The following is a 26,704-nucleotide window of genomic DNA, read 5'->3' as shown; positions in this document are numbered from 1 at the left end:
CTCAGAGCATGGAGGAGGGTGTGAAATATGGCTTATGTGGGGAGAAATCCTGCCACACTGCATCCTCACAGCTTCCGTGCTAGCAGGGAGAGGCCTGCTGGTGTCACTCCATTGATGGTCATGTTTAAAAGTTTGTTCTCTTGCAATTAATTGGAAGCTGTACCATTGGAAAGCGAGGTTCCTCTGCAGATATCTCCCAGAGCAGTGAGCACGGATGACTGGAATTCAAGAGCAAACTCTGGGTGCTTTTTCCCACTGGTGGATTTGCTGGTGGGAGGTTTTGACTTGGCTGCTCTGCCCTGGGTGAACAGTCTGCAGAATGGCTCAGGAGCTCCCAGAGCTGGGATTTCACCTCCTGTTGGCAGAGGCTGGACTTCTCCACCTTCCTGTCGTGGTCCTTTGGAGAGTGAGAGCACTAACACCTTTTGCTGGTGGTGTACTGGGTTTTTTTTTCCAAGCTGTAATGTAGAACAGTGGGACTCTCCCTCCAGCAGCTGGAGGTGGGGTGCAACTGCTGGGAGCGTGGCTCTTGGTGCAGCCCTTGCTACGTATAGGCTTAACTTCTCTCTGAGTGTTCACTTTGCCTCCTGTTTTCTGTATTAAAGCAGGCAAGCTGAGTTTTATTTTCACTAAGCCTGGGTTGAGGTGCTTCTGCTATTGCTCCCATGCCAGAAGAGCTGGTACAAACCCTCATTCAGGAGCGTGTCCTCTGACTTGCATCTCCTTCTTCCCCACAGGTCTGTGCAGACTTTTGCAGACAAATCAAAACAAGAAGCTCTTAAAAATGACCTGGTGGAGGCTTTGAAGAGAAAGCAGCAAAGTTAAAGTACTCTTCGTGCTAACAAGACATGCCATGCACTCGTTAGATTCCTTTCTTAGAAAACTCATCCCCCCCCCCCCCGACCTTTTCTGTTACGACACGTCACGATTTGCATCCAGTACTATCCATGCAACGCCATCTTCTCCCCATGAATAAAGCTGTACAAACTTTTTCAGTCTCTGAGGCCTACTTTGCACCACAGTTTTACTATTGAGACCTTAGGCTACGGCTCTGTAGAAGTCCATGTATTTTTTTTTTCCTCCTCTTCCACCCTCCCCCATTTATACGCATACCCACGGATCATTGTCTGTCTTCCCCTCCCCCACCCCCTCCCTCCTTTTGTTACATCGGTGTAAAAAATGTAAAACAAAACAAAAAACAAATTTATTAAATGCTGTGTGGTGTGTGTGAAAGAGGAAGAACTGGAAAAAAACGTAAAAAAAAAAGAGAAAAAAAACCCCCTCTATCCCACGTATGTTTGTTGGGGGCAGGGCACGGGGGACAACTGGGAGGGAGGGAAGAGAGGGTGCTCCTTGGTGTTGTACTGTGCTGACTAAAGCAGATTTGCTAGGAGACCTGCTGGAAGCTCTGCTCTTCTGGAGCCTGGTTCCTGATCCTAGGGCGCTTTTCTGTCCGTTTTTATGGAATGCAAAAGGGTTTCTTTTTTTTTTTTTTGGTTTGGTTGGTTTCGATCTTTTTTTTTTTTGTAAAGCTTAAATTGAATCGACATCTGATACTTGAGCCTCCATACTTAAAGTAATAAAAAAAACCAATAATAATAATAAAAAAAAAAGAAAATAAAAACAAATCCCAGGAAGCAGTGTGCACTTGGTGTCGTCCTTGTTTCCTTCCTCCCTGCTGTGTTACTTTGGGGTTCAGTGTGCCGTCGTTGCATTGCTACGTGTGTGCCTGGGAGCAGTGATGCAAACAGCCCTACAAAGCTGACTGTGTTTGTTCTGAGCAGGATCAGAGGTCTTGCTGAGCACTGAATGCTCATCCCCCTGCCACGGTGTTGGATGGAGCAGGATGAGGCCGCTTTGCTGGGGGGATGGGGGTGCTGCAGAGCAGGAAGGGGTGTTTGGGGTCACGGGTGGGGTGGCTCCTGGGCTGCGTGTGCTTTTTGAGCTCCATCGACGGCTTTGTGAAGTTGGAGATAAGCTTGTGGGAAGTCCTGAAGCTTTAAGGCAGCGTGTTGGCCGGGTGGGGGAGAGGCATGCCACCGTGCCTGCTTGTTCTCAGTGCTTGTTTTCCTCCTCCAAAGCCATCTGCCCGTGTTCAAGCCAAAAATGAAACAGCATCTGAGCCCCCACGGGCTCAATGCACAGCTCGTGGCATCCAGGCTCCCTGCAGCCCTTTCACTGAGCGGTTTGAGAGCTGAGATGTGGCCACAGCAGTTCATTCCTCTCTGTGCTCAGCAGCATCCCGTAACAGCGTGGATAGCTCCAGCTTCTGCAGTCCTGAGTCTGCCACCGCGTTCTGTTTGGATCTTGGGACTGTGCCCTTGATGCCTACGCCCTTTCCATTTAAACCTAACACCCACCCTGGGTTCCCCAGGGCTGTAAATCAGCTCCACGCTTGTGCTTTGGTTACACTGTGTGAATAACTTCTTTTTTCATCTCCTTAGGTGGAGGTTGTTCTTCGGGTTTAAGATAAGCTTTGCTAAGCCGTGCTCATCACCCAACAAGGAGAACAGCAGAGACCTTTCCCTTGGAACGCCTGGAGAAAGGAGCAGAGGAAATCCTTCTGGCTGGAGGGCAGCAAGAGGCAAGCAGACCCTGAAACTGCTGAGGAGCAGAGGAGAAAAACTCATCCACTCCCATTCAGGAAGGTTGAGGAGTCTGGAAACAAAAGGGTAAGCTGCAGCAGTGGGCTGTTTTGGTTTTAATTAACCACTGTTGCAGTTGGAGAGGTGTTGAGCAGCTTTGAGGCCCTTCCCGTCCCACGGAGCACCCAGGCTCTGTGCCTTCCTCCAGGAGGGCAGGGCAGGGCGAGTGGGGTGGTGGTAGGAAAGCTGGAGAGCAAAAAGAAAAAAAAAGGGAAGAAAAAGACAAGCTAATGGAAAGCGTAGGAGAGGGAAAGTTCCCGTTTTTGGGACAAGCTGTGCTGGTTTCCTTTCAGCCCTGCTGTAAGTGTTCGTGGGCTGTGTTCAGTGCCCGTGGGGTCCCAGCACTGACCTCCTCACTCCTGGAGTCAGGGAGTGCTGCACCTCCTCCCTGCCCACTCCCATCTCCCATCAGGACAACACACCAGCTTTCCCAAATCCCATAAGAGAAAACACGGGTGAGATGAGATGGAGAGCCCAAGCATTTCACAGAAATGAGGACTAATGAGAAGGCAGGACTGACAACACGAACCAACAGAACACAGAGGCGTGTGGGGCAATGTTTTATGGAAGTCTGAGCCATACTAACAACGTGAAACACTTTGGCTGCCCTGCACCTTCCCTTCCTTGTTCCGAGGGGCTCCAGCACTGCCCTGCCTTCCAGAAGTCCAGAGGCAGCACACAAGAACCAGGCAGTGCCAGTGCTCGTGCTGGGTCAGCCACCCCAACCCTCTGCAGGGCTCAGGGCAGGGAAAGGCGACCTCTTGAGGTATGTGATGCTTTCTCATTGATCCACCACTGGTATCAGAGGGGCTTGAGGTCTCACAGCACCAGTGCATGCCACCAGGCCAGGCAGAACGTCTCAGCAGCATCAATCCATCGCTGGCCTGCATCCTCCTCTCCCCAGCACCACTCAGAGAAGAGGACAGGATCAAGAGCACTGGGCTCACTCCGTCAGCTGTCACCTTGCTCAGCAAGCAGTGCCTCCTGCTCCTCCCCAGCACCAGACTGCCCTGTGCGATAGGCCAGGAACTGGAACGAGATCTGAGGAGGCGTTAAGGATCCCTGCGAGGCGAGGATCAGCGTGACAGAGGCCGTTTGCACCATGAGAACAATGCGAAGCATTCAGCTCTTGCAACACTGCATCAGTCACGAGCACGGGATGGAGGAAGTCACAGCCCCAAAACCATCCCTCGTGTCACAACCCCAGAGGAAAACATGGAAGGGGAAAAGGATACGATGATATCCAGAGAGAGGACACCCAGGCTGCCGATGAGCCAGGGCAGGTGGTGCAGGATGTAGTCGCCTTCACTCTGCCCTGGCTCTGGGTTCTTCAGCAGCACACTGGTGCCATACAGCAAGTTCCCCAGCATCACCAGGGCAAAGAGCAGGAAGGAGACGCCGGCCGTGGATTTCCTCCGGTACTGGAAGGAGAGGCTGAGTTACGTGGAAAGAAGCTCTGAAATCTACCTGTCCTCGTGGTGTTAAGTCACCCTCCCGTGGAAACAGAGAAAGTGGAAGCTGACGAGGTGCTGAGTGCCTTTTGGTTCCCTTTTTGCTTGCAAATGTGGAAAAAAAAAAAAAATGAAAGCCCTGTGCTGTCAATATCAGTAAGTTGGAGAGGGAGGAAAATGAATCGGGCTTCAGAGCATGTGACACAGAAAGGAAGCTGCACCCACCAAGCAGAGAGGAAGGAAAAGACCCACTGCCCCATTCAGACCAAGGCTTTGCATGCCCTCTGCCCTCGCTCACGTTGGTGTAGATCTGGGGGAGCCGGGAGCAGAGGTACAGCACGGAGGAGAGGGAACCGATGGTGAAGCCAATGATCTCACTCTTGCTGATGGGCTGTGGACAAGGTGAGCCCTGAGCAAGGCCTCATGGCCACCCACACTGGGACAGCCTCAGCCACCCCTGTGTCCCACCTCAGGGCCAGGCCCCTCCAGGCCCAAGGAGAGCAGAGATCTCCCTCTGAAGGCTGCAGGGTCAGGGACTGGGGCTCTGTCGTGGCCCAGCACCATGAGAGTCGTGGCTGTTCCCAGCAGGCAGAAGAAGCAGGCAGCATTGATGGAGGCTGTGGCTGTGGGGAGACGAGGGATGCTTGAGGTGGGCTGCTCCTACCACAGGGTTGGCTCTGTCTGGTGCTTGCAGCAAGTCTAGTCCTCTTATCTCTATCTGTGGTCCGGTAGTGGGGCATGCAGGGTTTTTATCTCGCAGTGATAAGGGTCATTTGTTACTTAGTGGGGAGAAAACCACTCCTATCTCAGCAGTTTCTATGGTTTAGGGTTAAAATCTCTCCAAGTTTTTCATTGCCTGTTTGCTGCCCCAACCCTACAGCCCACACAGCTAAGGGACAGGGGTAAGAGCTCTGTTCACGTCACAGAATGGCTTAGTGTGGAGGAGACCTCAAGGATCACCCATTTCCAACCCCCATCATGGCCTAATTCAACCTCGCCTTGAACACTACTAGGGATGGGGCATCCCACACCTTCGGGGTGCCCCCAAGGTCCCCCTGCCCCACTTATGTCCCCACAGATGGGCATTAGCCACAGCTCACCTCCTGCTCCCCGGTTCTTGACTTTGTAGTAGCCATACAGGGAGAGCATCACCAGGTCTGCCAGCACGTAGTACACAGCGGTGTACACCTACAGGACAAGGATGGGAGCTCTGAGCTCACCAGATCCCAGGCCTAGGGACAGGGGAGAGATGCTGGGCAGGGCTGGAGGTACCTGCAGGGGCAGCTGGTTCGCCAGGAAGGAGCCGATGAGGTTCAGGAGGTCTCCACCGAGCCAGCCCAGCAGGAAGTACACGGAGAGCGCCCGGTCCATGATGCCCGTCTTGCAGGCTTGGTAAAACTGCCTGCAGGAAGGACAGAAAGCATGCCTTGGTTTGGAAGGGTCCGGTGAGAAGGGTCCTTAAAGATCCCAGGACGGGCTACAAGGGACCCGCGTTTCCCCTGCGCTGAGCGCACCCAGAGCACCAGAACTCCCTCCCACACCCCCTGCCCCTCCCCCACGTCCCCTCCCCCCCCCCCCAACGCCGAACGTGGGCACTCACGGCAGCGCTGCGGCGGCGAAGCAGCCGATGGAGAGCAGTCCCAGCAGCGCACTGCCCACGTCGCGCCCGTCCCGCGCGCACTCCCCCAGCAGCCGCAGCACCCAGCGGGCACCACCGGGACACCCGGAGCCGTTCCCGGCTGGGGGCGGCGCCCACGGCCCCTCCGCCATGGGGGCGCGAAGGGAGAAAAGCACCTGGAAGAACGGATGGACGCCGCTGGGCTGACCCCGCCCGGCGGGAGCGGGGGGAGCCCGAAGCGCACGGCCCCCCCTTACCTCGCGCGCTGTTTTTTGTCGCTGTTTTGCTGTTTTTTAAGGGGGAAGGCGTTATTTTTCTTCGGGAAACGCGCTGCTTCCCAGAAGTTTGGTCTGCGTGACGCCGTTGTTTTGCTTTGCTTTTTTTTTTTCCCCCCCTTTCTGGAAGCTCCGGCTCACTCCACAAACGCTCCGTTCCTTACGATCCTACTGCTTTAGGGGAAAGCTGAGGGGTTCGGCCAAATCCGGCTGCGGTTTTATTGTTTGTTTTTTTCCCCCTCAAAGTCGCCTCGTCCCCAGAGCGGCCGCCGCTACACCGCCGGGACGCGAGCGGGTTAAGACCCGGCGGGGCAGTACCGCGCATGCGCGGACACATTGTGGGCGGGGGAGGGGCAGAGGAAAAATCTGCGCATGCGCTGTGTCTGCGTCGCGAGGTCCTCCCGGCGCTTGCGCAGTGGCGGCGGCAAGATGGCGGCGGGAGGCGCGCGGCCGGGCGTCGTGCTGGGCGCCATGGAGCTGGGGCGGCGCGCGGGCCCTGAGGCGAGCTCCGCCATGCTGCGCGCCTTCCTGAGGCGAGGGCACCGCCTGCTCGACACGGCGTACATGTACGCGGGCGGGGAGTCCGAGCGAATCCTCGGAACGCTGCTGGCCAGCGGCGAGCACACGGGTACGGGGAGGGCGGGTCGTGAGAGGGGGGTGAGGCAGTGATTCCTGAGGTAAAAGGGACTCATTTTGTGTGGAGAAGGCGGCCCCGTGCCCTGAGAGCACCTGTAGCCCTGTTCCCGTGTGGGGGTGGGAGCGTCCCCGCTCGTTTTTCTTTCCCCTTTGCCAGTGGAAGTGGCCACCAAGGCCAACCCCTGGGAAGGGAAGACGCTGAAGCCGGACAGCGTGCGGTCGCAGCTCAGCACGTCCCTGGAGAGGCTGCAGAGGACGAGCGTGGAGCTCTTCTACCTCCATGCCCCCGACCACGGGACCCCGGTGGAGGAGACGCTGCGTGCCTGCCATGAGCTGCACAAGGAGGTAAAGCAGAGCTGGTGCTGCTTCTTGGTTCCCTCCTGACACCGTTTTATTAGTGCCTGCAGTGTGCGTGGTGCCCAGGGAAGGAACCCAGGTGTCCATGGCAGAGCCAAGAGCTGCGGCACTGCTGCGTGTTCACGTGGTGCCCTTTGCTCCCGGGAGCGTTGGGAGCTGTTAGAAACGATGAACTTTGCTTTCTGCTGTGTATGCTGAACCTGTTCATGCTATTCTGACAGCGGGTGGTGAGCTGTGTTAGTCTAAGAGTTGAGCTGTGGAGGTGGATGGAGTTAGACGCAGCTTGTGTCCAGACATGTGTGGTGCTCCTCTTCATTATCTTCATTGTTGATTTTATTCTCTGCATGTGCAGAGAAGGGCAGTGAAACTGTGAGGGGTCTGGAGCACAGTGCTGTGAGCTGGGGTTGTTCAGGTTGGAGAAGAGGAGGCTGAGGGGAGACCTTACTGCTCTCTGTAACGACCTGAAGGGAGGTTGTGCTGAGCTGGGGGTCGACCTCTTCTCCTATAACTGTGGTAGGATGAGTGGGAATGGCTTCAAGCTGCACCAGGGGAAATTCAGACTGGATGTTAGGAAATACTGTTCTGAAAGTGGTGAGGTGCTGGGATGGGCTGCACAGGGTGGTGGTGGAGTCACTGACCCTGCAGGTGTTCAGAGAGCTGTGCTGAGGGACATGGTTTAGTGAGAGCTGCTGGTGATGGGTGGATGGTTGGGCTGGGTGACCTTGTAGGTCCTTTCCAAGCTTGGTGATTCCATGGTTCTCTGAAACAAGAAGGTGTGATTTCAAAACGTAAGATAAGGGGTTATGTTTTTGTCAGGTGTTGCATCCCATAGATGGGGATGAACAGAGAACTCGGGGCTAAATGTCAGTAGCATCCCCTTCACCATACACATTTTGCATCACGTAGGTACAGATGGTGCTTTAATACCTGGATCTGAACGCTCTTTTATTCCTCTGCAGGGAAAGTTTAAAGAACTCGGCCTGTCAAACTACGCAGCGTGGGAGGTGGCAGAAATCTGCACCATCTGCAAATCCAACAACTGGCTGATGCCAACTGTGTACCAGGTGAGGTACGGGGGAGCTCTGTGTGGGACTGTGCCCTATGCAGCCATGGAGGAGCTGCTGCAGCCAGCCCAGGGTGTCCTTCTGGGACACGGGTGGTTCAAAAGCTGAGTGAGATCACTTACCAGAAAGAGCTGAGTGTGTGCTTCTTGCTTGGGTCAGTGACTCTCGTGATGGGGAACTAATTCTTGCATTGTTTGCAGTCCTTTAGGACTGTTCCTAGGCAGCTGATCATGTCTGACCTGAAGCCACCCTTCTGGATAAGAGAGCACAGGGAATGGTGGGGGCTGTGCCAGCTTTAAAGCACTGTTGGTCAGGCACCCCTCTGCTATTAGAAGGAATCACGTTTCTGAGGAGCCATCTTGCTGCTGCAGTTGTTCTTGGTGAAAAGCTGAATTATTCCAGGCTGTGCATTTGCTGTGAGGACTGGTCCTGGGATGCTAGGCTCTGTTACGAGCACACATTGCAGTGAGAGGAGAAATAGAATGAAGCATAGAAATGCATCACTGCCCCTTAACCGTGCTGCTGCTGGCAGGCGGGCTGGGGTCTCAGTAGCACCCAGGTGCCAGGTGATAAGCAGATCCAGGGCGTGGTTTAGCAGGCAGGATTGGTGCTGGGAGGTTTGCAGTCTCTGCTTTGTCTTGGTGCAGGGCATGTACAACGCAACCACGCGCCAGGTGGAGCTGGAGCTGTTCCCTTGCCTGAGACACTATGGGCTGCGGTTCTACGCCTACAATCCGCTGGCCGGTACGGGGAGGGGTGGTGGGAAACCAAAAGTAGGTGTGTGGCTGTGGGGTTTGTTAAGGTGTCAATCTGGATCGGAGGTGCCTGGGGCCGTGCCACGTAGAGCAGAGTGAGAGCTGGCGCGTCACTAAACACGCTGCTGACCCTTTGCAGGAGGGCTGCTGACTGGGAAGTACAAGTATGAGGACAAGGACACGCGCCAGCCCACTGGAAGATTTTTTGGGAATGACTGGGCTCAAGCCTACAGGGACAGGTGTGTCCTGGCAGGGAGCTGGGGCAGGAGTGGCTGCATTTAAACAAAACCACCCAAACCCTAACGATGAGCTGGGAGGGAGCAGAACGGAGCCGAGCTCGGGGCGTGCGGGCTCGTGCCCTTTGTCAGCTGCATCCAGGGTCAGGGCCACAGGGTGCTGAGCACCTCGCTTCCTCCTCTCAGGGGCCGTGCCTCGTGACTGAGCTCTACAGAGAGGTTTTTAGGTTCTTCCCCCTGCATCACAGGGGTGGATGGCAGAAGTGTGGGTGCCACAGGTAGCTGGTACTTTTCAGAAGCCTTTCGCGTTTGCCGGGAATAGAGATTAGCTTTTTTTCTCCTTGCAGGTACTGGAAGAAGCACAACTTTGAAGGCATCGAACTCGTAGAGAAGGCTCTGAAGGATGCGTACGGTTCCAAAGCACCGAGCCTGGCCTCTGCTGCCTTGCGTTGGCTGTACAACCACTCCAAGCTGCAGGTGAGGGCTGGACCGTTTGTCCCCCGGTGGCTCGGGAGGCAGGCTGGGCTTACAGGGACGAGCACCTCCCCCGCGGCTTCACAGGGCTCTCTCGGAGACGCAGTGATCATTGGGATGTCCAACCTGGAGCAGTTGGAGCAGAACCTGAAGTACAGCGAGGAGGGCCCGCTGCTGCCCCCCGTGGTGGCGGCGTTCGACGACGCGTGGAAGCTGACGGCGCACGACTGCCCCAACTATTTCCGCTAGAGACTGCGGGCGCTGGAGCCGCGGGGCGCTCACCCGCACCGCCCTCGGGGGCGGGCTGTGATTTTTCCCCGGCACTGAAGCTTTGTAGGGCGGGCCGTTCCTGTGCCGGCACTGCGCTGTGGGGCCACGCCTTGTGCTGTGTCCCCCTGGGGACCCTCACCCAGCACACGCTGTGATTTAAAAATGCACTTAACGGGGGGAAGTAGAGCACGTAACGGGGTTAAGGTTTTCGTTCTGCCTTCAGTGAATAACGGATCTCAAATGTGGATACGAATAAACCCTTTTTCTAATGCCGATGCTGTCTCTTAGTAGCAGAGCTTTAACATGCTTTCCGTCTCAGAAATAAAGCTGAGCCAAGCTGCCTGCAGATCCTCATGGAGTGCTGGGCAGGGCAGGGCAGTGCTGCCCCCCTGTGAGCTACAGAGGCCATCTCGGGTGTGAAAGCATCTCCCATTCCTCACAGCCCAGTGGGACTCAAACAATAACAGCAGCACTGACAATATCTGAGGGTTTTATAGATCTATTTATATAAAAAAGTGGAGTTACATCATCTGTTAAGGAGAACACCGAGTTAATCCCAGTCCTGCTGCAGTCAGGGAAGGAAAACATCCTCATCTTTCAGCTCCAGAACAGAGCTGTCCGTGGTGTCCAAGCACAAGGACAGCTACTGGTTCTCACTGATGTCAACATCCTCCTCTTCCTCCTCCTCTTCCTTTTCTTCCTCCTCATCCTCCTCATCCCCCGTGAGCTTCTGGAAATCTCCCGTCTCCGAATTCCACAGAAATTTGACGGTCACTTTAAACTCCGCCATCTCGTAGCCGAAGAGTTTCTAGGAAAGGACACGCTCATCATGCTGCCTCGTTACCCCCGCAGCCGGGCTAACGACACGGCTATGAACCGAGCTGATGGTGAGGACCAGCAGCTGGCACCGCCTGCGCCTGCAGGGCTGTTAAGTGCTCACCAGGACGCGTGCTTGCTCGGGGCTCAGAACGTCCCCTTCTTTGCAGACTTCATAATCTGAAAGTAGCGTCACCACTCCTGCAGGAACAAGAGCTCTTGGAACGGGCTGAGAAAACCCCGCACGTGTTCCTCAGCAGAACGCCAACGCGCTGGCTGTGCCACAGAGAGCACAAGGCCGGCTGCGACAGCGGGTGGGGAAGGAGAGGAGGCTTTGAGCACCAGCTTTTCTCCAAAACTCAGTCCCAACTGACCACGTAACGTTCTCCTTGAAAAGAGTTTGCGCAGCCTTGGCACAAGAGAAGGGAAGCAGCTCCTCACGTACCCTTCTTTAGAGCTGTTGGCAGTCCCAGCTGCCGCAGCTGAGGCTCCATGGAGTGGGGGAACTGCTCCAAGGGCCCCGTGTCCAGGCTGACGGTGTACGTGGCTTTGTTCCCCGCGCGTGCGAAGTCCACCTCCTTGAAGCTGGAGAACCACCTGAGGCAGAAGGGCAGCGAGAGCTGCTGCAGCCCAGGGTGGATCGCTTCAGGTTGGGGGTGTTTGTGGACAGAGGGCAGAACGGGACAGTGCTCTGCTGCTGGAGACACCCAAAGCAGCAGTGAGGAGAAGGCCACAATGGGGTCGCACACACTTACTCATCCACCTCCTCCTTGGTGCGATCGGTGAAGAGGAGCCCAACCTCACCCCTCAGGTGCTTGCTGACCTAAGGGAAAGGGGCACAGCGGCAGCACTGAGACTCACACAGATATTAGGGCCGGAAAAGACCCCCACACCATCACCTCCGGGGACGGTGACCCCAATCCCGGCAGTCCAACACTGTGCGTGCCCCAGCCCTGCGGTGCCCCCACCTTGTGCAGGTTCTCCCGGTACTCGCTGCTCCGCTCCCGGCCCAGTGCCACCATCATCACTTTGTTCTTCCCGAAGAAGATCCTACAACGGCGAGGATGAGGAAGGTGAGGGCGGTGAGGAAGCTCCGAGCCTCGCAGTGCCCCAGCCTGCCGTCCCCGCGCTCACCGGCTGTGCTTCCAGGCGCTCCGCACGTCCTTCAGCTTGTTGTTCCGCATGTTGGCCACGGAGAAGATGAAGATGTGTTTGTAGGTGTCCACGCATCGCCGCAGCTGCACGACAGCGGTCAGAGCGGGGGGGGTGGTGGGGGAGCGGCGGCGGGGAGGGCAGCGGGGCCGACTCACCTCAGCGATCAGCGCCTGCTTGGCCTCCAGCCCCTTCCTGGGGGTCCGCGTCAGAGACACTGCGGGGAGCGGAGCGGGGGGACGCGGTCAGAGCGGGGGAGGGGGGAAGGGGGCACCGGGAGCCGCGCCGCACTCACCTCTGCGGTCCCGCCTGGACTTCGGCATGGCGCCGCCGCGCTTCGAGGACCCCGAGAGCGCCGCGGGGGCCGCTGGGAGGGGGCGGGGCTGCCCCGCGAGGCGCCTGAGCGCTGCAGCACGCCTCGCGCTCGCTTTTTCCGCTCAGGCGGCGCGGCGGACAAGCCCCGCCGGGCGCGAGGCCCCCGAGACTCGGCGCGGGTTGCGCCGCCATGGCCGTGTGGCTGTGGGCGCTGCTGCTGCCGGCGGCGGCCGCCGTGTACGAGGACCAAGTGGGGAAGTTCGACTGGTGCGTGCCGGGCCGCCTCCGCGGGCCAACCCCCCCCGCCCCCCGCGGCTCGCGGCTTCTCTCACGGTGCCCGTCCCCGCAGGAGGCAGCGGTACGTGGGGAAGCTGAAGTTCGCCTCGCTGGAGGCCGCGCAGGGCTCCAAGAAGCTGCTGGTGGGCACCGAGAAGAACGTGGTGGCCGCGCTCAACTCCCGCAGCGGAGAAATCCGTGAGTGGGGCGGGCGGGGTGCGGGCACGGGGCGGCCCTGCGGGTGGGGGCCGGATGCTCCCCGCCTTCAGCCGCTCGTTGGGGTTGGAAAAGAGCTCCGGGATCCCCCGTCCCACCGCGCCCGGCGTCCTCAGTGCCGCATCTCCACACTGAACGCGTGCGGGGACGGTGACCGCACACCGCGTGCAGCTGTCCGTCCTGCCCCTCCCGCAGCAGGCAGCGAGGGCACGGCTCTGGGAAGCCCCGAGACCGTGGGTTTGGGAGTACTAATCAGCTGTGCCCATCCCCCTCTCGCTTTCTGTGTCCCTCAGTGTGGCGCCATGCAGATAAAGCCAGCCCCGAAGGAGCGATCGATGCGATGCTGATCCACGGGCAGGGTGAGAACATCTCAGCACAGAGCTGTCCTGCTGCCCCGTGCTGGGCACGAGTTCCCAGTTCATCTCCTGTTCTCTCCCTGTGTAGATGCCATCACCGTATCCAGCGCTGGGCGCATCCTGCGGTCCTGGGAGACCAACATTGGAGGGCTCAACTGGGAGACATCGCTGGACACGGGCAGGTAGCTCTGTCCCACCATTGCCCATGGGATAAGTTAGCATTAGGTTAATAAGTTTAACTGATCTGGGCTTCGATGCAGCAGTTCAGAGATCAGGCTCTAAAAATCTGGGTGCTGCAGGAGCAGTTGGTCGGTGGTTGCATCCAGGGCTCTGTTAACTTCCAAAGATGGAGGGCGTGGTCTGGATAGAAAATAAAGTGACTTGAAAACTGTAGTTCTACATAGGCATTAAATGTTCAGAAAAAGGAGAAATTCACCCGGTTTGAGAAGCTGCAGAGAGCTCTCTAATTGATCACGTCTGACCTGCACTTAGTTTCCAGGCAGCGAGTCTGGTGGGGCTGCAGGACGCGGTGAAGTATGTGGCAGTGCTGAAGAAGGCGGCCGTGTCCCTGCACTACCTGTCCAACGGGCACCAGAAGTGGGTGGAACACCTCCCAGAAAGGTGAGAACGTATCTGAAGCAGAAGCTTCAGACTCAGAGCCTGACGTGGGGAGGAAAGGATGCTGCAGTTCCCTTATGTTCTTGAGCAAGCTGTAACACGAGAAAACGGTGCTTCATGACCTCTGCTTCTCTCCCAGTGAGAATACTCAGTACCAGATGTTATATTCCCGTGGGGCTGGAGTGATCCACGTGCTCGGAGTCGTCCCCCAGAGCCACGTGAAGGTCATAACGCTCAGCGTGGAGGATGGAGAAGTCACAGAACAGGTGATGCACCACTATGGATCCAAAATAGCACGATACGAACAAACGCAGTGCGCCGGGTGGTGTCTGTAAGTTCACTCTTTAAAGACGGTTGTGCTGACACCTTCGCCTCTTGCTGTTCCTCTCAGCAGACCAGCATTGCAGCCCCATGGCTGAAGAGCTTAAACGGAGCGTGCGGCGTGGTGGGGGAGGCAGTGCTGGTGTGTGCAGATGCAGCCACGCATTCGCTCTATGTTTGCTCCTTGGAGGAGGAGCGGGAGATGAAGCAGATCCCGCTGCAGGTGAGCTGTGCTGAGAGCCTCAGTATGCAGCTGTCCAGCGGAGGTGGTGCACTGGGGTTGAACCTGCACAGTGACTGAGGAGGTGCTGGGGGCAGTGTAAGTGGAGGGAGAAAGCTGTGTTTTGTGTCTGTATTAAGTCAGGTTTTCTGTTGCCAGAGCTTTGCTTTGGTGGCAGTCTGGGATCCCTTGCTTTTGCCCTTTGTTTTTCATCACGGGGGTAACTTCTTCAGAGTGTTCATTGCTGCTGATAAAGGAGGCTTTAGTTTCACTGGGGAAGAGGTTTTCATGAACTCCTGTGCTTGTGTCCCTCGCACAGTCACTTGACCTGGAGTTTGCTGATGGCTTCCAGCCCAGGATATTGGCTACTCAACCCAGCGTGATCAACGCTTCGCGGACTCAGTTCTTCCTGCAGCTGTCCCCGGGCCACTTCTCCCTGCTGCAGTGCAGACAGGGGCTGCTCAGCCACCTGCGAGACTTCCAGCAGGTAACCAGGAGAAAGCCATGTCACCCCGAGGGCCAGTGCAGCTTAGCGTTCTGTACAGCAGACAAACACCAGGCTGTCCTGGGTTTGAGGTGGATGCTCGCTATCTCTGCATGCTCTGTGGAGTGTTTTCAGCTTCTGAGAGATGTTTTTGTCAGACAACACGAGTTAAAACACGGCTGTGAAGTCTCTTTTGTGGTTGGTTGCAGTGTGGATTGATTTGCTGTGGTAGTTTTTGTGTAGGCTGCAGTTTTTGTTGTGTTGTTTGACTTCTTGTTGCTTTTATTTCGTATTATTTTTTCAGGTAGCTCTGGTGAGCTTTGCTACAACTGGGGAGAAGACTGTTGCTGCTGTGCTGACCTGTAGGAACGAACTGGTTGGTACAACTTGCTATTGCAGCTGTGTAATCTGAACGTGCTCTGGGAGTGGGTTCCACTTCTGTATTCCTTTGCAGGCCTGGATGATGAGGAACTTGGAAAACAGTGAGATTTAATCTAATCAGGCATCAGAAGTCTCTGGTAATGCATGCAGATCTGGGTTACATGGAGCTAGGGCTCACCTTGTGTGAGCTGTTGGTGTGTGATGCCACTTTTACCAGTCTGCAGAGGGTTTGAGTTCTTAGGGGCACTGAGCTGAGCACAGCCTCATTCGTAGCAGTACTCTGCTGCTTTTCAGAGCCAAGCTGACATTTGTCAACCACGTGAGAAGCACTTCTTTTTCATATTCAAATGGAGTCATATTCAAATGGAGTCTCAAACCACGTTATGTTCTCTCATCCTCATTTCAGAAACCTGGAAGTCCAGACAGCCTTCATGGAAGTGCTCTGGAGGATTCCCAGAAACAGGTACGAGGGGGATTGTTCCCATAAGCAGTAATAGTTCTTGACTGTCCCTTTTCTTCCTTTGCTTCTGGGTGTTACACTTTGGTTTTGGAGGCTGATGTTTCACGCCAGCTCCAGATAAATTACCTAAAACCATTTTGAAACCATAATTCTTGCTCACGTGAGATTTTTCTGCAGGATTTGGTGTGATGGGTAAGTGTACCTCAGTATTTTTCTGCACGATGTTACAGGAATCCTTGATCTGTTCCAACCAAACCTACAACATCAATCTCTATCTGGTTGAAACTGGACAAAGATTGCTGGATACCACGATTACCTTTAACCTGGAGCAGAACGGTGCCAAGCCAGAGCAGGTGAGCAGGAAGGGATTGCTTCAGTCCTGTGGTTTGTGGGGCTCACAGTCCCCTTCGTGCCCTGATTTGGCAGTATTTGTAGAGCTGTCAGGTGAAAGGATGACTGCGTGCAGTCATCCTGCTTGCTCTTGTTTCACCTGAGAGTGGGCTTTTCTCCAGGTGTGATTACTAACCTGTTTGGCTTACTCTTTGGTTTTTCTTTTCCTCAGCTCTATATCCAGGTTTTCCTGAAGAAGGATGACTCCGTGGGCTACCGAGCCTTGGTGCAAACAGAAGACCACATGCTGATGTTCCTCCAGCAGCCAGGTGATGGGCACAAGCAGTGAGCCTGGTCTGGTTTTTACCAGCAACCTTGTTGTAGGATGAGAAGAAAACTCCAGTGCTGTAGAACTCAACCCCCACATTTCGTGAATGCTTTCCCTGGAAACTGATGCGTCCTGAAAGATAACTGCAGTTTTGTATCATCTTTCAGCCTCAAAAGATACCTCACCTGAGAAAACTGTTCTGCGGTGCTCTTTGTGCAGGGAGAGCCTGTCAGTTTTATAGTGTTTTCTTTTTAGTCTAGGGCTTTCTTTGGGGGAGGGGCAGATTTCAAACATCTTACTGTAGGGTATTTAAGCCACGTTGTAGATCTTTCTTGAAGTTTCTTCAGAAAAAGTCCTCGTGGCAGAAAGGGTCGGAGGTCCATCTCAGTGATGTGAAGGTTCGAGGCCGCGTATCCTCGTGCTTTATTTGGAGTTTTCCAATCTCGTGTCCTCCTTTCTTACTAGGAAAGGTTGTGTGGAGCAGAGAGGAATCGCTGGCAGAAGTGGTGAGTTTGGAGATGGTGGATCTGCCTCTGACGGGTGCACAGGCTGAGCTGGAGGGAGAATTTGGGAAGAAGGCAGGTAAGCCACAGCCTAGGGAGTCACCCTTAGGTGTAAGTCTGTTTTTCTCCCTGAACAAACATACTGTTTCCTTTTTTTTCTGAGTTGAGGGTTAAGATTCAAATTTTCACTCCTGGCAACTAAAATGAGCAGAAATAAACCCATTTTCTGTCTAAACTTTTAAAGTCCCGATGCCAAAGGCATCAAAACCAGTCACCATCTACAGGAGATCTCTACCATTTCCCCGAAACATTTCCCTTTGATCCTCTTAGAGTGCCCTTTCTGGAAGACCTGTTTGCAATAGCTTTTGTTTTTGCTTTGTTTTGTTTTCCTTGCTGTCCTGGATGCAGCTATTCAAGGTAACCTCCGACTGCATGCGGCGTTTGCTTAATTACTTCTAACATTTCTCAGCAAAGCTCGGATTTTCTTTCTGTTTGCCTTCCCAGTGGTGAAATACACTTGATGCTTGGTGTTTTGCTTCTTTCATGTGGCTAAATATCAGCTCTCGTTGGGCAGAATTGTGTTTTTTGTTGGTTTTTTTTTTTTTTAATGTATTTTAACAACCATGATTTCTGTTGATCTGAGTGATGGGTGTAGAGAGAGATGCAGACCTCTCAGGCTGGTTAGCTTCAGGATGGCAAGAAAAAGAAGAGATTAAAGAAGGGGTTATGTTCTCTGGATGAAGGTTTGCTTTTGGTTGATAAGAGTGGATTGTGGGCTGAGCTGGGAAAAGGTTGGTGAATACCAGAGGGCCTGTCACAGAAATGAGCATAAATCTGCTATTCTGGAGGGAAAGGCAAACAGATGTCATGAATTCATGCATGGCAGTGTTTATTTTCTGCTGGCTGAGGGCGTAGTCTCAAATGTGGAGTTGGGATGTAGATGTTTTTCCTGTGTTAGCACCGTTGATCTGTCTGCAGATGGACTGCTGGGGATGTTTCTGAAGCGGCTGTCCTCCCAGCTCATCCTGCTGCAAGCCTGGACTGCTCACCTTTGGAAGATGTTCTACGATGCCAGGAAACCCCGGAGCCAGATTAAAAATGAGATTAACATTGACAATTTAGCCAGAGATGAGTTCAACCTCCAGAAAATGATGGTGATGGTCACTGCATCAGGAAAGGTGAGGAAGAGCCGGAGCAGTGGTCTGTTTCTAGGCTGTAGTGAAGAGTCTCAGCACTGAATTTTCCCCCGTTTTTACCTGGGTTCTGAGAATCGTGTTTTGAAGATGCGCAGAGTGCTTTGTGACAGCTCTGGGGAGGAACTGAAGCTCTTACTTCATACCCCAGAAGATGATGCAGTACTTGGATGTGGGAAAGGTGTTCTAACGTTGCTTTCACTGTGTGTCTGCTCAGCTTTTTGGCATTGAAAGCAGTTCTGGCACCATCCTGTGGAAGCAGTACCTCAGGAACGTGAGACCAGGTGCCTCCTTCAAGCTGATGGTCCAAAGAACAACAGCTCACTTCCCCCACCCTCCACAGTGCACCTTGCTTGTTAAGGATAAGGTGAGTTCCCCTCCTCTGTCCCTCACAGTGCGGTGTCCTGATAGAGAAATCGCTTCAGTGCTGTAACAGCGTCAGCAGAATGCTTTGATGATGGAGCAGCTGCATCCAGGTGCTGAATAATCGACACTGGCTGATAACTGGTGCGAAAACAGCTCTTCTGTCTTAGACAAAGTTTTGCATATTGTTTTGATTCCTAGGAAACCAAACTGAGCTTCCTGTACGTCTTTAACCCGATCTTTGGGAAGAGAAGCCAAGTAGCACCCCCTGTTTTGAAGCGTCCAGTTCTTCAGACTTTGCTTCTGCCTATTATGGATCAAGACTATGCCAAAGTGCTGCTTCTGATCGATGATGAGTACAAGGTAAATTGCTTTGCCCGGAGACAGGTTTGTGCCCAGTGATTCCCTTTCGTTTGGGAGCGAGACCAATAAAAAATTACCACTGAGTCACATTTTACACAAAGCTGCAGGGTTATTCTGGTGGGGCAGACCTCATCCTGCTCAATGCGTTCAAAATCATCTGCCCGTGTTTTTTTATTGCCTGTTCATTTGTAACCTCTTCCCATTGTTCTTTGCTTTTCCAGGTCACAGCTTTCCCAGCCACTAAGAACGTTCTTCGGCAGCTGGAAGAAATGGCTAATTCCATCTTCTTTTATCTCGTGGATGCCGAGCAGGGAAAGCTCTCTGGGTTCAGGCTGAGAAAGGTATGGGAGATGTATTACAATCCAAATGATGCCATCTTCTTAAGTGTCGTTTGGATAATGGTAGATCCTTTGGTTCATTGTGTGTTGCTTGGAACAGAAGCAATTCAGCTGACTGAAGACTGTTTTCAAGCTTTAAAGCGTGTCTCAGAAACTGTAAAAGGAAAGCTTCCCATGGCTTACTGCTTGAAGCCGTGTCTTGTGAGGATGTAAACTTGATCAAGTGGTGCTTTCTTCTTGCAGGACTTAACAACAGATGAGAGCTGGCAGGTGGTTATACCCACTGAAGTACAGAAAATAGTGACAGTGAAAGGAAAGAGATCCAGTGAGCACGTGCACTCCCAGGGCCGCGTGATGGGAGACCGCAGTGTTCTCTATAAGGTGCTGTACCTTTCAGCTTCTTGTCGATGCTGAAATCTTCCAGTGAGCAATGAGGACCTTACCTGATTTTCTTTTCCTGCTGCTCCAGTCGTTGAATCCAAACCTGCTTGCCGTGGTGACGGAGAGCACGGATACACACCATGAGCGCACTTTTGTTGGGATATATCTGATCGACGGAGTCACGGGCAGGATCATCCACTCCTCAGTGCAGAAGAAAGCAAAGGGACCTGTCCACATCGTCCACTCAGAGAACTGGGTGGTGGTAAGGAGCGTTATTCTGTCCTCACTTGTGATGTTTAGGAGTTAGAGGCAATTGCCAAACTCATATGGAGAAGACTGTTGATCATCCTCTGTGTTTTCCTGCTCCCTCTACTGCTGACTCAGCGTGCCCAAATCCTTCTGTCATTTCAGTACCAGTACTGGAACACAAAGGCACGTCGGAACGAGTTCACTGTGCTGGAGCTGTACGAGGGGACAGAGCAATACAACGCCACAGCCTACAGCTCCCTGGACCGCCCGCTTTTACCTCAGGTCCTCCAGCAGTCGTACATCTTCCCCTCTTCCATCAGTGCCATGGAGGCCACCATCACTGAGCGTGGCATCACCAGCCGTCACCTGCTGAGTAAGTGCGTGCTGATCCAGTGTGAGCGTGGTGGTTCTTCCTGCAATAAGTCAGGCACTGTGCTCAAAAGCAGGCCAGCATGTTTCCCTGGCCAGGATCCTGCATGTCTGCAGCTGCCCTGGACTCCTGGCAAGAGCTAGAACGTGCATGAGGAGAGTGTGAGAACAGACAGTTTTTAAGATTCATTTCTTTTAACACGCAGTTGGACTTCCCTCCGGTGCCATCCTCTCCCTCCCCAAGGCTCTGCTGGATCCTCGCCGCCCGGAGATCCCCACAGAGCAGAGCAGGTAAGGAAGGCACAATAGCCACCATTCCTGTTGGAAGATGGATGGATTTTACGTATAATCAGGTATTGTGATATAGTGTACAGATTTGAGGCAGTTCTTGCAGGAACTGAAGCAAAGCTGCTCTGTTCCCTGTATGTGACAATGGAATATATGTAATGCAGCATGTCTTAGCATCAGCAAAAACCCTAAGAGATAGCTGTTTGAGTAACTGGCTGAAGGTTTTAGAGTGCCACTTACTTAAGAACTCTAAAAACTGCTTACGTGCTTAGAACTCTAAAAGGAGGCTGTTTGTCTGACCCAGCTGGTGAATTTGATGGCTTTCTTGCAGCAAAAATAACCTGCACTGGGGCAGAGCTACTAATTTTGCTGTTCTAGGGCAGTCGCCTGTGCTGATCAGATGAGGAGATGCAGATGATGTCCTTTGCATGCTGTTGGGATGGGTTTTGATATCTCTTTAAATGCCTTTCAGAGAAGAGAACCTGATTCCCTACTCCCCAGATGTGCAGATCCATGCTGAGAGGTTTATCAACTACAATCAAACCGTATCCCAGATAAGAGGGATTTACACAGCCCCCTCTGGTTTAGAGTCTACTTGTTTGGTGAGCACAAGGAGCGTGGAATTGCAGTGTTTGTGGGGAGAGCAGCAGCCAGTCTGTAACTTCTGATCAAGTGGCTGCTCAGCGCTTCACAATTTCTTCTTTTAACCACAACTGTAGATGGAAGATGATTGTTTTTGAAGTACCAGCTCATGCTGTTGTCTCTCTAGGTTGTGGCCTACGGCCTGGACATCTACCAGACCCGTGTGTACCCATCAAAGCAGTTTGATGTCCTGAAAGACGACTACGACTACGTGCTGATCAGCAGCGTGCTCTTTGGGCTGGTGTTCGCCACGATGATCACAAAGAGGCTGGCCCAGGTGAAACTGCTGAACCGTGCCTGGCGGTAGAGCTGTGTTGGCAGAACAGTGGGGCTGTGAAAGGCACCTGAGGACCGTTCTGGCTGAAGATCTGCGACCCAGCGTGGCCGTGGGGTTCTGTTAGAAATTCCAGCCAGAGTTGACCGTGATGGCTGCAAACACCTTTTATTTTTGCTGGAAGATACTTGAAGGAAGAGCTGCTCATGCTGCCTGTAAAGAAATGGAAGAGAAATGGTCAAGAGACAGTCACGTAATGACTTCAAGATCTCCCAACACCTCCCTGCAGCCTCGGTTAAAGCCCTAAAGTCTGCAACCCTCTTCTTTTCCTGATTTTAATGAAAGTAATACCAAGAATGTGTCCTTGGGTGCTCCCTGCTGCCTCAGTGCCACTGTGACCGAAGCCTGGGTGACGGGGCCACGGTGTGCGTGAGATGTCAGGAGCTGTGCACTCAGTGCCATTAATGAACTTAACACTTTCCCACCTGGCCATGAGAAACTGCCTTCAATCGTCATGTCATGAAATTGTTGGGGTGTGGGAGCACTTGGAATGTCAAATCTCTCCGTGTTCTTTATTTATTACGATTAAAACATTACTTTTGTCCCGTTTAATGTTTCTGTGGTGGAGCTGTATGCTTGTGGGCAAGCATCACCAGGATATAACTCAGCAGGGCCTGGACCCACAGCCCCTGTGTGGGGCAAGCCCACAATGGTTAATCCCGTGCCGTGTGAGACCCCGAGGCGCTGCTCCCTGTCCGTAACACTCTGAGGGGGCCGCCTCCTTCGCGCCCTCAGTTGTGCGCATGCGCCCCATGACGCTCTGAGGGCGCCGCCTCCTTCGCGCCCTCAGTTGTGCGCATGCGCCGCGCCTAATCCTGCTGACTCACGTACTGCACAGGCGCGTACAGTCACCGTCCCGCCTTCCAGCAGGGCGCCGGATACGCGCATGCGCTTTGCCCCACTTCTTGTCACGCGGCGCGCAGTAGGGGGGGGCACTTCCGGCCCGTTCCTTCCCCCAACCCATCCCCCCCTCCCCCGCCGCCGCCGCCCCCCCCGGCGCAGCACAGCGGCAAGATGGCGGCGGGCGGCGGCGCGGCGGAGCCGGGCTGGGAGGTGGCGGTGCGGCCGCTGCTCTCCGCCTCCTATTCGGCCTTCGAGATGAAAGAGCTCCCGCAGCTGCTTGCCTCCGTTATCGAGAGGTGAGGGCGGCAGCCGCGGGGTGGGACGGAGCGGCCCTGAGGTGTTATTGCTCGGCCGTGTGAGGCCGCGTGGGGCCCTTCGCTCCGAGGAAGACTATGGGGGCCTGGAGAGAGTCCGGGAACGGAGCCGTGAGGGGTCCGGAGCGCGGTGCTGTGGGAGCGGCTGAGGGAGTGGGATGTGGAAGGGGAGGATCGGGGGACACCTCATCGCTCTACGACCCCTGGAAGGAGGCTGTGGCGAGGCGGGGTCGGCCTCTGCTCCTCCGCAGCGATAGGGTGAGAGGGAACGGGCTCACGTTGCACTACGGGAGGTTCGGTTTGGGTATTAGGACAAATTTCCTCTCGAGAGGAGCGATGCACAGAGTGCCCGGCGAGGTGTGGGGTCACTGTCCCTGGAGGCGTTCAATTGGAGATGTGGCACTGAGGGGTGTGGGCAGTGGGCACGGTGGGGTTGGAGGTCTCTTCCAACCTTAATAATTCCTGCTGGGAGAGATGTGTTTCCTCCCCTACACAGGACATGCTGCATGCCTGGCATTGAGCAAACCCTGTAGAACTCTGCACATCCCTGGCTGCAGAGTCCTTCAGGGCAGGAGCTTTTGTGTCATGCCTCGTGGAGAGGAAAAAATAGCTCGTTGCTGTGCAGAACCGTGCTCTAACCGTTCTAAGAAACAACCTATCTTTAGACTTCTCATTAAAATATGCACTGTTTGTCTTTTTTCTTTTTTTTAAGAAGATTGGTAGTGGGGGGGTTGGTTGGTTGGACCGCAAAGTGGTTGGATGTCCTGGTGCAACGGCCATGAGATCGCCAACATCCTTCTTTTCAAAGTGAATTAATGTGCTCTGTTTTTGACAGCTCTTCTATTTCATTCCTAAGTTTAAGCGACATCAGCTCCCTGTTGTTCTCTTCTTAGCATTTATGTTCAGGAGTGAATAGACGTTGGCCTCATTTCTTGAGAAAAGTCATAGAAATACTAATGTGGAAAGACCCAGCTGCAGAGGAACACAGTTTACAAAGTCTGTGACAGTCAGATGAGGCTGATATTTAGGAAAGGTTTTTAATAGTGAGAGAACTGTACCTGCTGTTGTGCCTTTCCACGGAGGAGGGTGTTTTGTGCTGCTGCCTTACATAAAGGATCTATTTCTGGCTGGTTGAGATTTGGAAGCAGAGCTGAGAACGAGTTGGTATTTGTTTCTGAAGTGTTATATCGATGGCTGGCTTCTCAGTTAGTGTGAGTAATGGTTTTCTCTGCTAAGCAAATGCTATTTAAGCAATAAATCAGGACGCAGTAGCCTGAAGTTACTGTCAAGTTTTGCTGTATATACAGTATAACACCATAGCACATTACAGGTTAAACTGTTACCTTTTTTCTTGTTATTTGCAAGGACTTGATGATGATTAGCAGACAGGCACCTTCCACTTGTCACTGCCCTAACAAGACCAAAACTGGTTTAAATAAATCTCAAACCACTTGTTGTGCAGGTGGGATGAATATCCCTGTCTGCCTCTGGTTTCTGCACTTCTCTATTCTTGAACCTGCAGGTATTGTGTCTTGCTCAGCTTGACCTTTATGGCAGCGTGCTCCTTAGGAGCTGCCAATTTCTTCTGTGCTCCGTTACTCCCAAATTGTTCTCATTTGTTCTCTTGAAATACATTGTGTGCACCTACAGCCACTAATTTAGGGCTGGCCGTGAAGCAGAGAGTAAGCAAAATGGGTGTCTGACAATGACATGAATGTGTTGGCACAACCAGTGTCTGGCAGTGCTGGTTGTTGCCAAGCTTGAGAAGTTGTCCTTTTGGTTGGGAGTGGTGTCCCACAACAGCTGGCAGCCTCTGCCTCCCAGCAGCTCCCCTGGGAGGCTTGGGCTTTTTTGCCAGAGATGGAGGAGCTGCTTTTTTTAGAATCAGAGTGCCCGGTGAAGTTGTCCTCTCATCTTTTCTCCCAGCTTGCTCCCTGCCTGAGTGTTTCTGTCATCTGCAAATGGGAAGGCAATTAATTTAATAAGTAGACATCCACACTTCTTTGTTTTGTTGGAGGACTCATGGACTGGCCTAGCCCTGCAGGCAGAGCTCTGCTCCTTGCTGTGGCTGCCTTCAGGTCGCTGCAGATGGGACGTGGGGTGAAGCTTTCCCTACCTGCCCTCAGTGTGTCATTTCTGCAACGCGTGGATGCTCTCTGTGGCCAGCAGACCTCACAGGGAAACCTCAGAGAGTTGGCTTCCAGTGCATCGACACATCTTTTGCTTTAGTTTTTACTTTTGCTTTGAGTTGACATTGAATTTTTGCTCTGTCTCAGCTCGGTGTCGATTTGGTATGCAGGGAAAAATGGCAAAGTGCTGTAAAGCTCTGAAATCACAACACTCTTCCAGCGAAGCTGGTGACAGCAGATCCATTCTTCTCGACTGGGTGCTACCTGCCAAAGCTCTTTGCTCCTCTGCTTGTGCACACGCTGCATTGAGTATTTGTTGTTGTTATGCAATGGGCTGTTTTGATCCTTCTGTTTTGCAGAATTGCATAAACTGCTGTTGGCTCTGCCTTGGCAGAACGGGAATGCCTGTGCTGCAGCCCTGGCATCAGCAGAACAAACAGCCCCAACTTTACAGGCAGCTGACTTTAGAGGAACTTAAAGATTAATGAAAGCTGACAGGAGGACGATTGTTAGGGAGGCTGACTTCTGGTGATGTAAAGGAAAAGTACTGGCCATACTGGGAGCTATTTTCCTAAACTTCCAGTGCAGGCAATAATCCTGATGCCCTGATCTGTCCTCTGCTGCAGGAGTCAAGCCTGAGGATACACAAATGAGACACAGGACAAGATTCTGTCCTCAACACTTTGATTTGGAAAGAGCATGTGATCTTAATGATCTTGTCTTACACGTGTTAATGGGTATATCGTGTTCTGAGCGTTGTATGGCAGCTGCCATTGTGCTGTATCGAACTGACGTATCCTTTCTTCTCCCGTTGCAGTGAAACAGAAATATTGCACCATGACAAACAGTACGAGCCTTTTTACTCCTCCTTTGTTGCACTTTCAACACATTACATCACTACTGTGTGTGGTCTCAGTAAGTGTTCTCCATCCTCCAATTCTACCCTTGTACAACAACTGAAGCATATAGTAAAATAGACTCAAGGTGTTCATATGGGATTCGTCTCAGGCCCCATATCTGAGTTGAATATTAACGTAGCATGCACCGTGGTTTGAGTCCTACTGGCAGATGGAAAGGGAGACCTGTCTAGTTTTGGCATTAGGCCGTCTCCTGCTGGGTGGTGGCAGCTTTTTGGTTGCATGCATTTCTTTTTTCAGCAAAAAAGGTGGCTTGGGAAAACCTGTTCTGTGTCCATCAGTGCTTTTTCTCTAAGCTCTGACAGTATTAACTCATAAATGTTGCTAGGAAAGCCATCGTGTATACATGTGTTAGAAGATATTATCCTTGCTTTCCTGACATTTCTTAAGTTACATTTTAATGAGACCGAATTGACACTGCATCTCTCTGTTGGACCTAGTAGATGATGTCTGCATGCATACTGCATAGCATTCTGCTTTATTGAAGGCATTAAGAACACGCTGTACCGAATTACTGAAGAACCTGTCCTAACTGATGCAACTGTCTGCTTTTTCAGTACCCAGGAACCAATTGCAGTCTGTGGCAGCAGCATGTAAAGTCCTGATTGAGTTCTCCCTCCTGCGTCTGGAGAACCCAGACGAAGCATGTGCTGTTTCACAGGTGAGCACAGGTTTTGACTGAGACTGGGAATGGACTCTGGCCCCTGATCCCAAAAATAATTGTTCTTATGTTGTACAAAGCAAGATTACCACCACGATCTTTGGTATGAGGTCGGATTGGATCTGAGATGCTGTGGTTGTATTACTCATAATGCAGCAGCTTAGGGTGAATGATACCATGAAATAATTGGAAATAATTGAGATCAAGAGAGTTTATGTTGTACTTGATGCCTTTTTCTTTTTAGAAACACCTCATTCTGCTGATAAAGGGGCTGTGCACAGGCTGCAGCCGCCTGGATCGAACAGAAATCATCACTTTCACAGCAATGATGAAATCAGCCAAGCTGCCTCAGACCATCAAAACCCTCTCTGATGGTGGGTGTTTCAGTTGGTGCTTATATTGCTGTGGCACCTGAGAGAGCTATAGAAAATATTCTGTGCTTGACGTATGAAATGCTGTTTTGCTGTTTGCCCTACAGTAGAGGACCAGAAGGAGCTGGCCTCCCCGGTGAGCCCAGAACTAAGACAGAAAGAAGTGCAGATGAACTTTCTCAATCAGCTGACATCAGTCTTTAACCCTAGAGTCTCAGCATCACCATCTATCATGCCAGAGACACAGGTAAACAGAATAAAAGCAGTCTGATTTCTACTGTGAATATCAGTGCACTCAAGGACAGAGGGGTGATATTTGCCCTTCCCTGAGTTCTGTTGCAGATGCCCCTTGCTGCTTTGTAGAGTCATTGCAGTGCCCTATATTTTTTATG

The 26,704-nt window shown here is 52.9% G+C and overlaps 6 protein-coding genes across 12 annotated transcripts in view; 4 read left to right on the top strand and 2 right to left on the bottom strand.

Moving 5' to 3' along the window:
* CAPZB (capping actin protein of muscle Z-line subunit beta) overlaps window positions 1-1,203 on the top strand; it is a 51,162-nt gene extending 49,959 nt beyond the window's left edge. Inside the window, exon 9 of one of the 3 annotated variants that reach the window (XM_065738128.1) lies at window positions 738-1,203. In XM_065738128.1, coding sequence (XP_065594200.1) covers window positions 738-825 — 88 coding nt within the window. In that variant the 3' untranslated portion in view covers window positions 826-1,203. The remainder of the gene's footprint in view (window positions 1-737) is intronic. The other 2 variants (XM_065738129.1, XM_065738127.1) reach the window with 2 other exon arrangements.
* A 1,986-nt stretch (window positions 1,204-3,189) lies between these two features.
* On the bottom strand, window positions 3,190-5,866 carry SLC66A1 (solute carrier family 66 member 1). Its single transcript, XM_065738126.1, has 7 exons — window positions 5,697-5,866; window positions 5,369-5,498; window positions 5,197-5,284; window positions 4,565-4,719; window positions 4,395-4,487; window positions 3,881-4,066; window positions 3,190-3,686 (listed from the first exon to the last, which is right to left on the bottom strand). The coding sequence occupies exons 1-7, from the start codon at window positions 5,864-5,866 to the stop codon at window positions 3,597-3,599; spliced, it is 912 nt and encodes a 303-aa protein (XP_065594198.1). The 3' UTR covers window positions 3,190-3,596.
* A 546-nt stretch (window positions 5,867-6,412) lies between these two features.
* AKR7A2 (aldo-keto reductase family 7 member A2) lies at window positions 6,413-9,765 on the top strand. The gene is made up of 7 exons (XM_065738125.1): window positions 6,413-6,617; window positions 6,783-6,970; window positions 7,942-8,046; window positions 8,694-8,790; window positions 8,941-9,040; window positions 9,385-9,514; window positions 9,599-9,765. The coding sequence occupies exons 1-7, from the start codon at window positions 6,419-6,421 to the stop codon at window positions 9,758-9,760; spliced, it is 981 nt and encodes a 326-aa protein (XP_065594197.1). The 5' UTR covers window positions 6,413-6,418; the 3' UTR covers window positions 9,761-9,765.
* Window positions 9,766-10,254: 489 nt separating this feature from the next.
* On the bottom strand, window positions 10,255-12,109 carry MRTO4 (MRT4 homolog, ribosome maturation factor). The gene is made up of 8 exons (XM_065737799.1): window positions 12,045-12,109; window positions 11,908-11,966; window positions 11,732-11,835; window positions 11,566-11,647; window positions 11,353-11,420; window positions 11,043-11,194; window positions 10,722-10,798; window positions 10,255-10,589 (listed from the first exon to the last, which is right to left on the bottom strand). Exons 1-8 carry the CDS (start codon window positions 12,070-12,072, stop codon window positions 10,425-10,427), a joined length of 735 nt encoding a protein of 244 aa, XP_065593871.1. The 5' UTR covers window positions 12,073-12,109; the 3' UTR covers window positions 10,255-10,424.
* Window positions 12,110-12,254: 145 nt separating this feature from the next.
* EMC1 (ER membrane protein complex subunit 1) lies at window positions 12,255-21,275 on the top strand. The gene is made up of 23 exons (XM_065738132.1): window positions 12,255-12,331; window positions 12,414-12,538; window positions 12,850-12,915; window positions 13,001-13,094; window positions 13,405-13,533; window positions 13,670-13,796; window positions 13,925-14,074; window positions 14,391-14,558; window positions 14,860-14,931; window positions 15,343-15,399; window positions 15,627-15,749; window positions 15,959-16,055; window positions 16,520-16,636; window positions 17,536-17,735; window positions 17,968-18,117; window positions 18,315-18,476; window positions 18,698-18,817; window positions 19,058-19,195; window positions 19,284-19,457; window positions 19,607-19,817; window positions 20,020-20,104; window positions 20,574-20,703; window positions 20,871-21,275. The coding sequence occupies exons 1-23, from the start codon at window positions 12,255-12,257 to the stop codon at window positions 21,048-21,050; spliced, it is 2,952 nt and encodes a 983-aa protein (XP_065594204.1). The 3' UTR covers window positions 21,051-21,275.
* Window positions 21,276-22,061: 786 nt separating this feature from the next.
* The window catches only part of UBR4 (ubiquitin protein ligase E3 component n-recognin 4), a 66,844-nt gene continuing 62,201 nt past the window's right edge, over window positions 22,062-26,704 (top strand). For 4 of the 5 annotated variants that reach the window (XM_065738122.1, XM_065738121.1, XM_065738120.1 and 1 more), the window contains exons 1-5: window positions 22,091-22,216; window positions 25,181-25,278; window positions 25,838-25,941; window positions 26,186-26,315; window positions 26,420-26,559. In XM_065738122.1, coding sequence (XP_065594194.1) covers window positions 22,092-22,216; window positions 25,181-25,278; window positions 25,838-25,941; window positions 26,186-26,315; window positions 26,420-26,559 — 597 coding nt within the window. In that variant the 5' untranslated portion in view covers window position 22,091. Of the gene's footprint in view, window positions 22,217-25,180; window positions 25,279-25,837; window positions 25,942-26,185; window positions 26,316-26,419; window positions 26,560-26,704 lie in introns of all 5 variants that reach the window. The other variant, XM_065738123.1, reaches the window with a different exon arrangement.

This window comes from Cyrtonyx montezumae, unplaced genomic scaffold (genome assembly GCF_038088225.1).
Source record: "Cyrtonyx montezumae isolate F1298 unplaced genomic scaffold, pur_monq_1.0 scaffold_21, whole genome shotgun sequence".
Taxonomy (NCBI): domain Eukaryota; kingdom Metazoa; phylum Chordata; class Aves; order Galliformes; family Odontophoridae; genus Cyrtonyx; species Cyrtonyx montezumae.
This window is presented reverse-complemented; position numbering and strand designations above follow the sequence as displayed.

Excerpts from the sequence above, each read along its gene's own strand:
- AKR7A2 (XM_065738125.1), top strand. The coding sequence starts at position 6,419 with ATGGCGGCGGGAGGCGCGCGGCCGGGCGTCGTGCTGGGCGCCATGGAG. Across the intron at positions 6,618-6,782 it reads GGCCAGCGGCGAGCACACGG|TGGAAGTGGCCACCAAGGCC; the intron begins GTACGGGGAGGG and ends CCCCTTTGCCAG. Across the intron at positions 8,047-8,693 it reads TGATGCCAACTGTGTACCAG|GGCATGTACAACGCAACCAC; the intron begins GTGAGGTACGGG and ends GTCTTGGTGCAG.
- MRTO4 (XM_065737799.1), bottom strand. The coding sequence starts at position 12,072 with ATGCCGAAGTCCAGGCGGGACCGCAGAG. Across the intron at positions 11,648-11,731 it reads AGCGCCTGGAAGCACAGCCG|GATCTTCTTCGGGAAGAACA; the intron begins GTGAGCGCGGGG and ends TCGCCGTTGTAG. Across the intron at positions 10,799-11,042 it reads GCCAACAGCTCTAAAGAAGG|GAGTGGTGACGCTACTTTCA; the intron begins GTACGTGAGGAG and ends TTGTTCCTGCAG.
- EMC1 (XM_065738132.1), top strand. The coding sequence starts at position 12,255 with ATGGCCGTGTGGCTGTGGGCGCTGCTGCTGCCGGCGGCGGCCGCCGTG. Across the intron at positions 12,332-12,413 it reads CAAGTGGGGAAGTTCGACTG|GAGGCAGCGGTACGTGGGGA; the intron begins GTGCGTGCCGGG and ends CCGTCCCCGCAG. Across the intron at positions 18,118-18,314 it reads CCTTGCTTGTTAAGGATAAG|GAAACCAAACTGAGCTTCCT; the intron begins GTGAGTTCCCCT and ends TTTGATTCCTAG.
- SLC66A1 (XM_065738126.1), bottom strand. The coding sequence starts at position 5,866 with ATGGCGGAGGGGCCGTGGGCGCCGCCCCCAGCCGGGAACGGCTCCGGG. Across the intron at positions 4,720-5,196 it reads CAAGAACCGGGGAGCAGGAG|CCACAGCCTCCATCAATGCT; the intron begins GTGAGCTGTGGC and ends GTCTCCCCACAG. Across the intron at positions 4,067-4,394 it reads TCCCCCAGATCTACACCAAC|TACCGGAGGAAATCCACGGC; the intron begins GTGAGCGAGGGC and ends CTCTCCTTCCAG.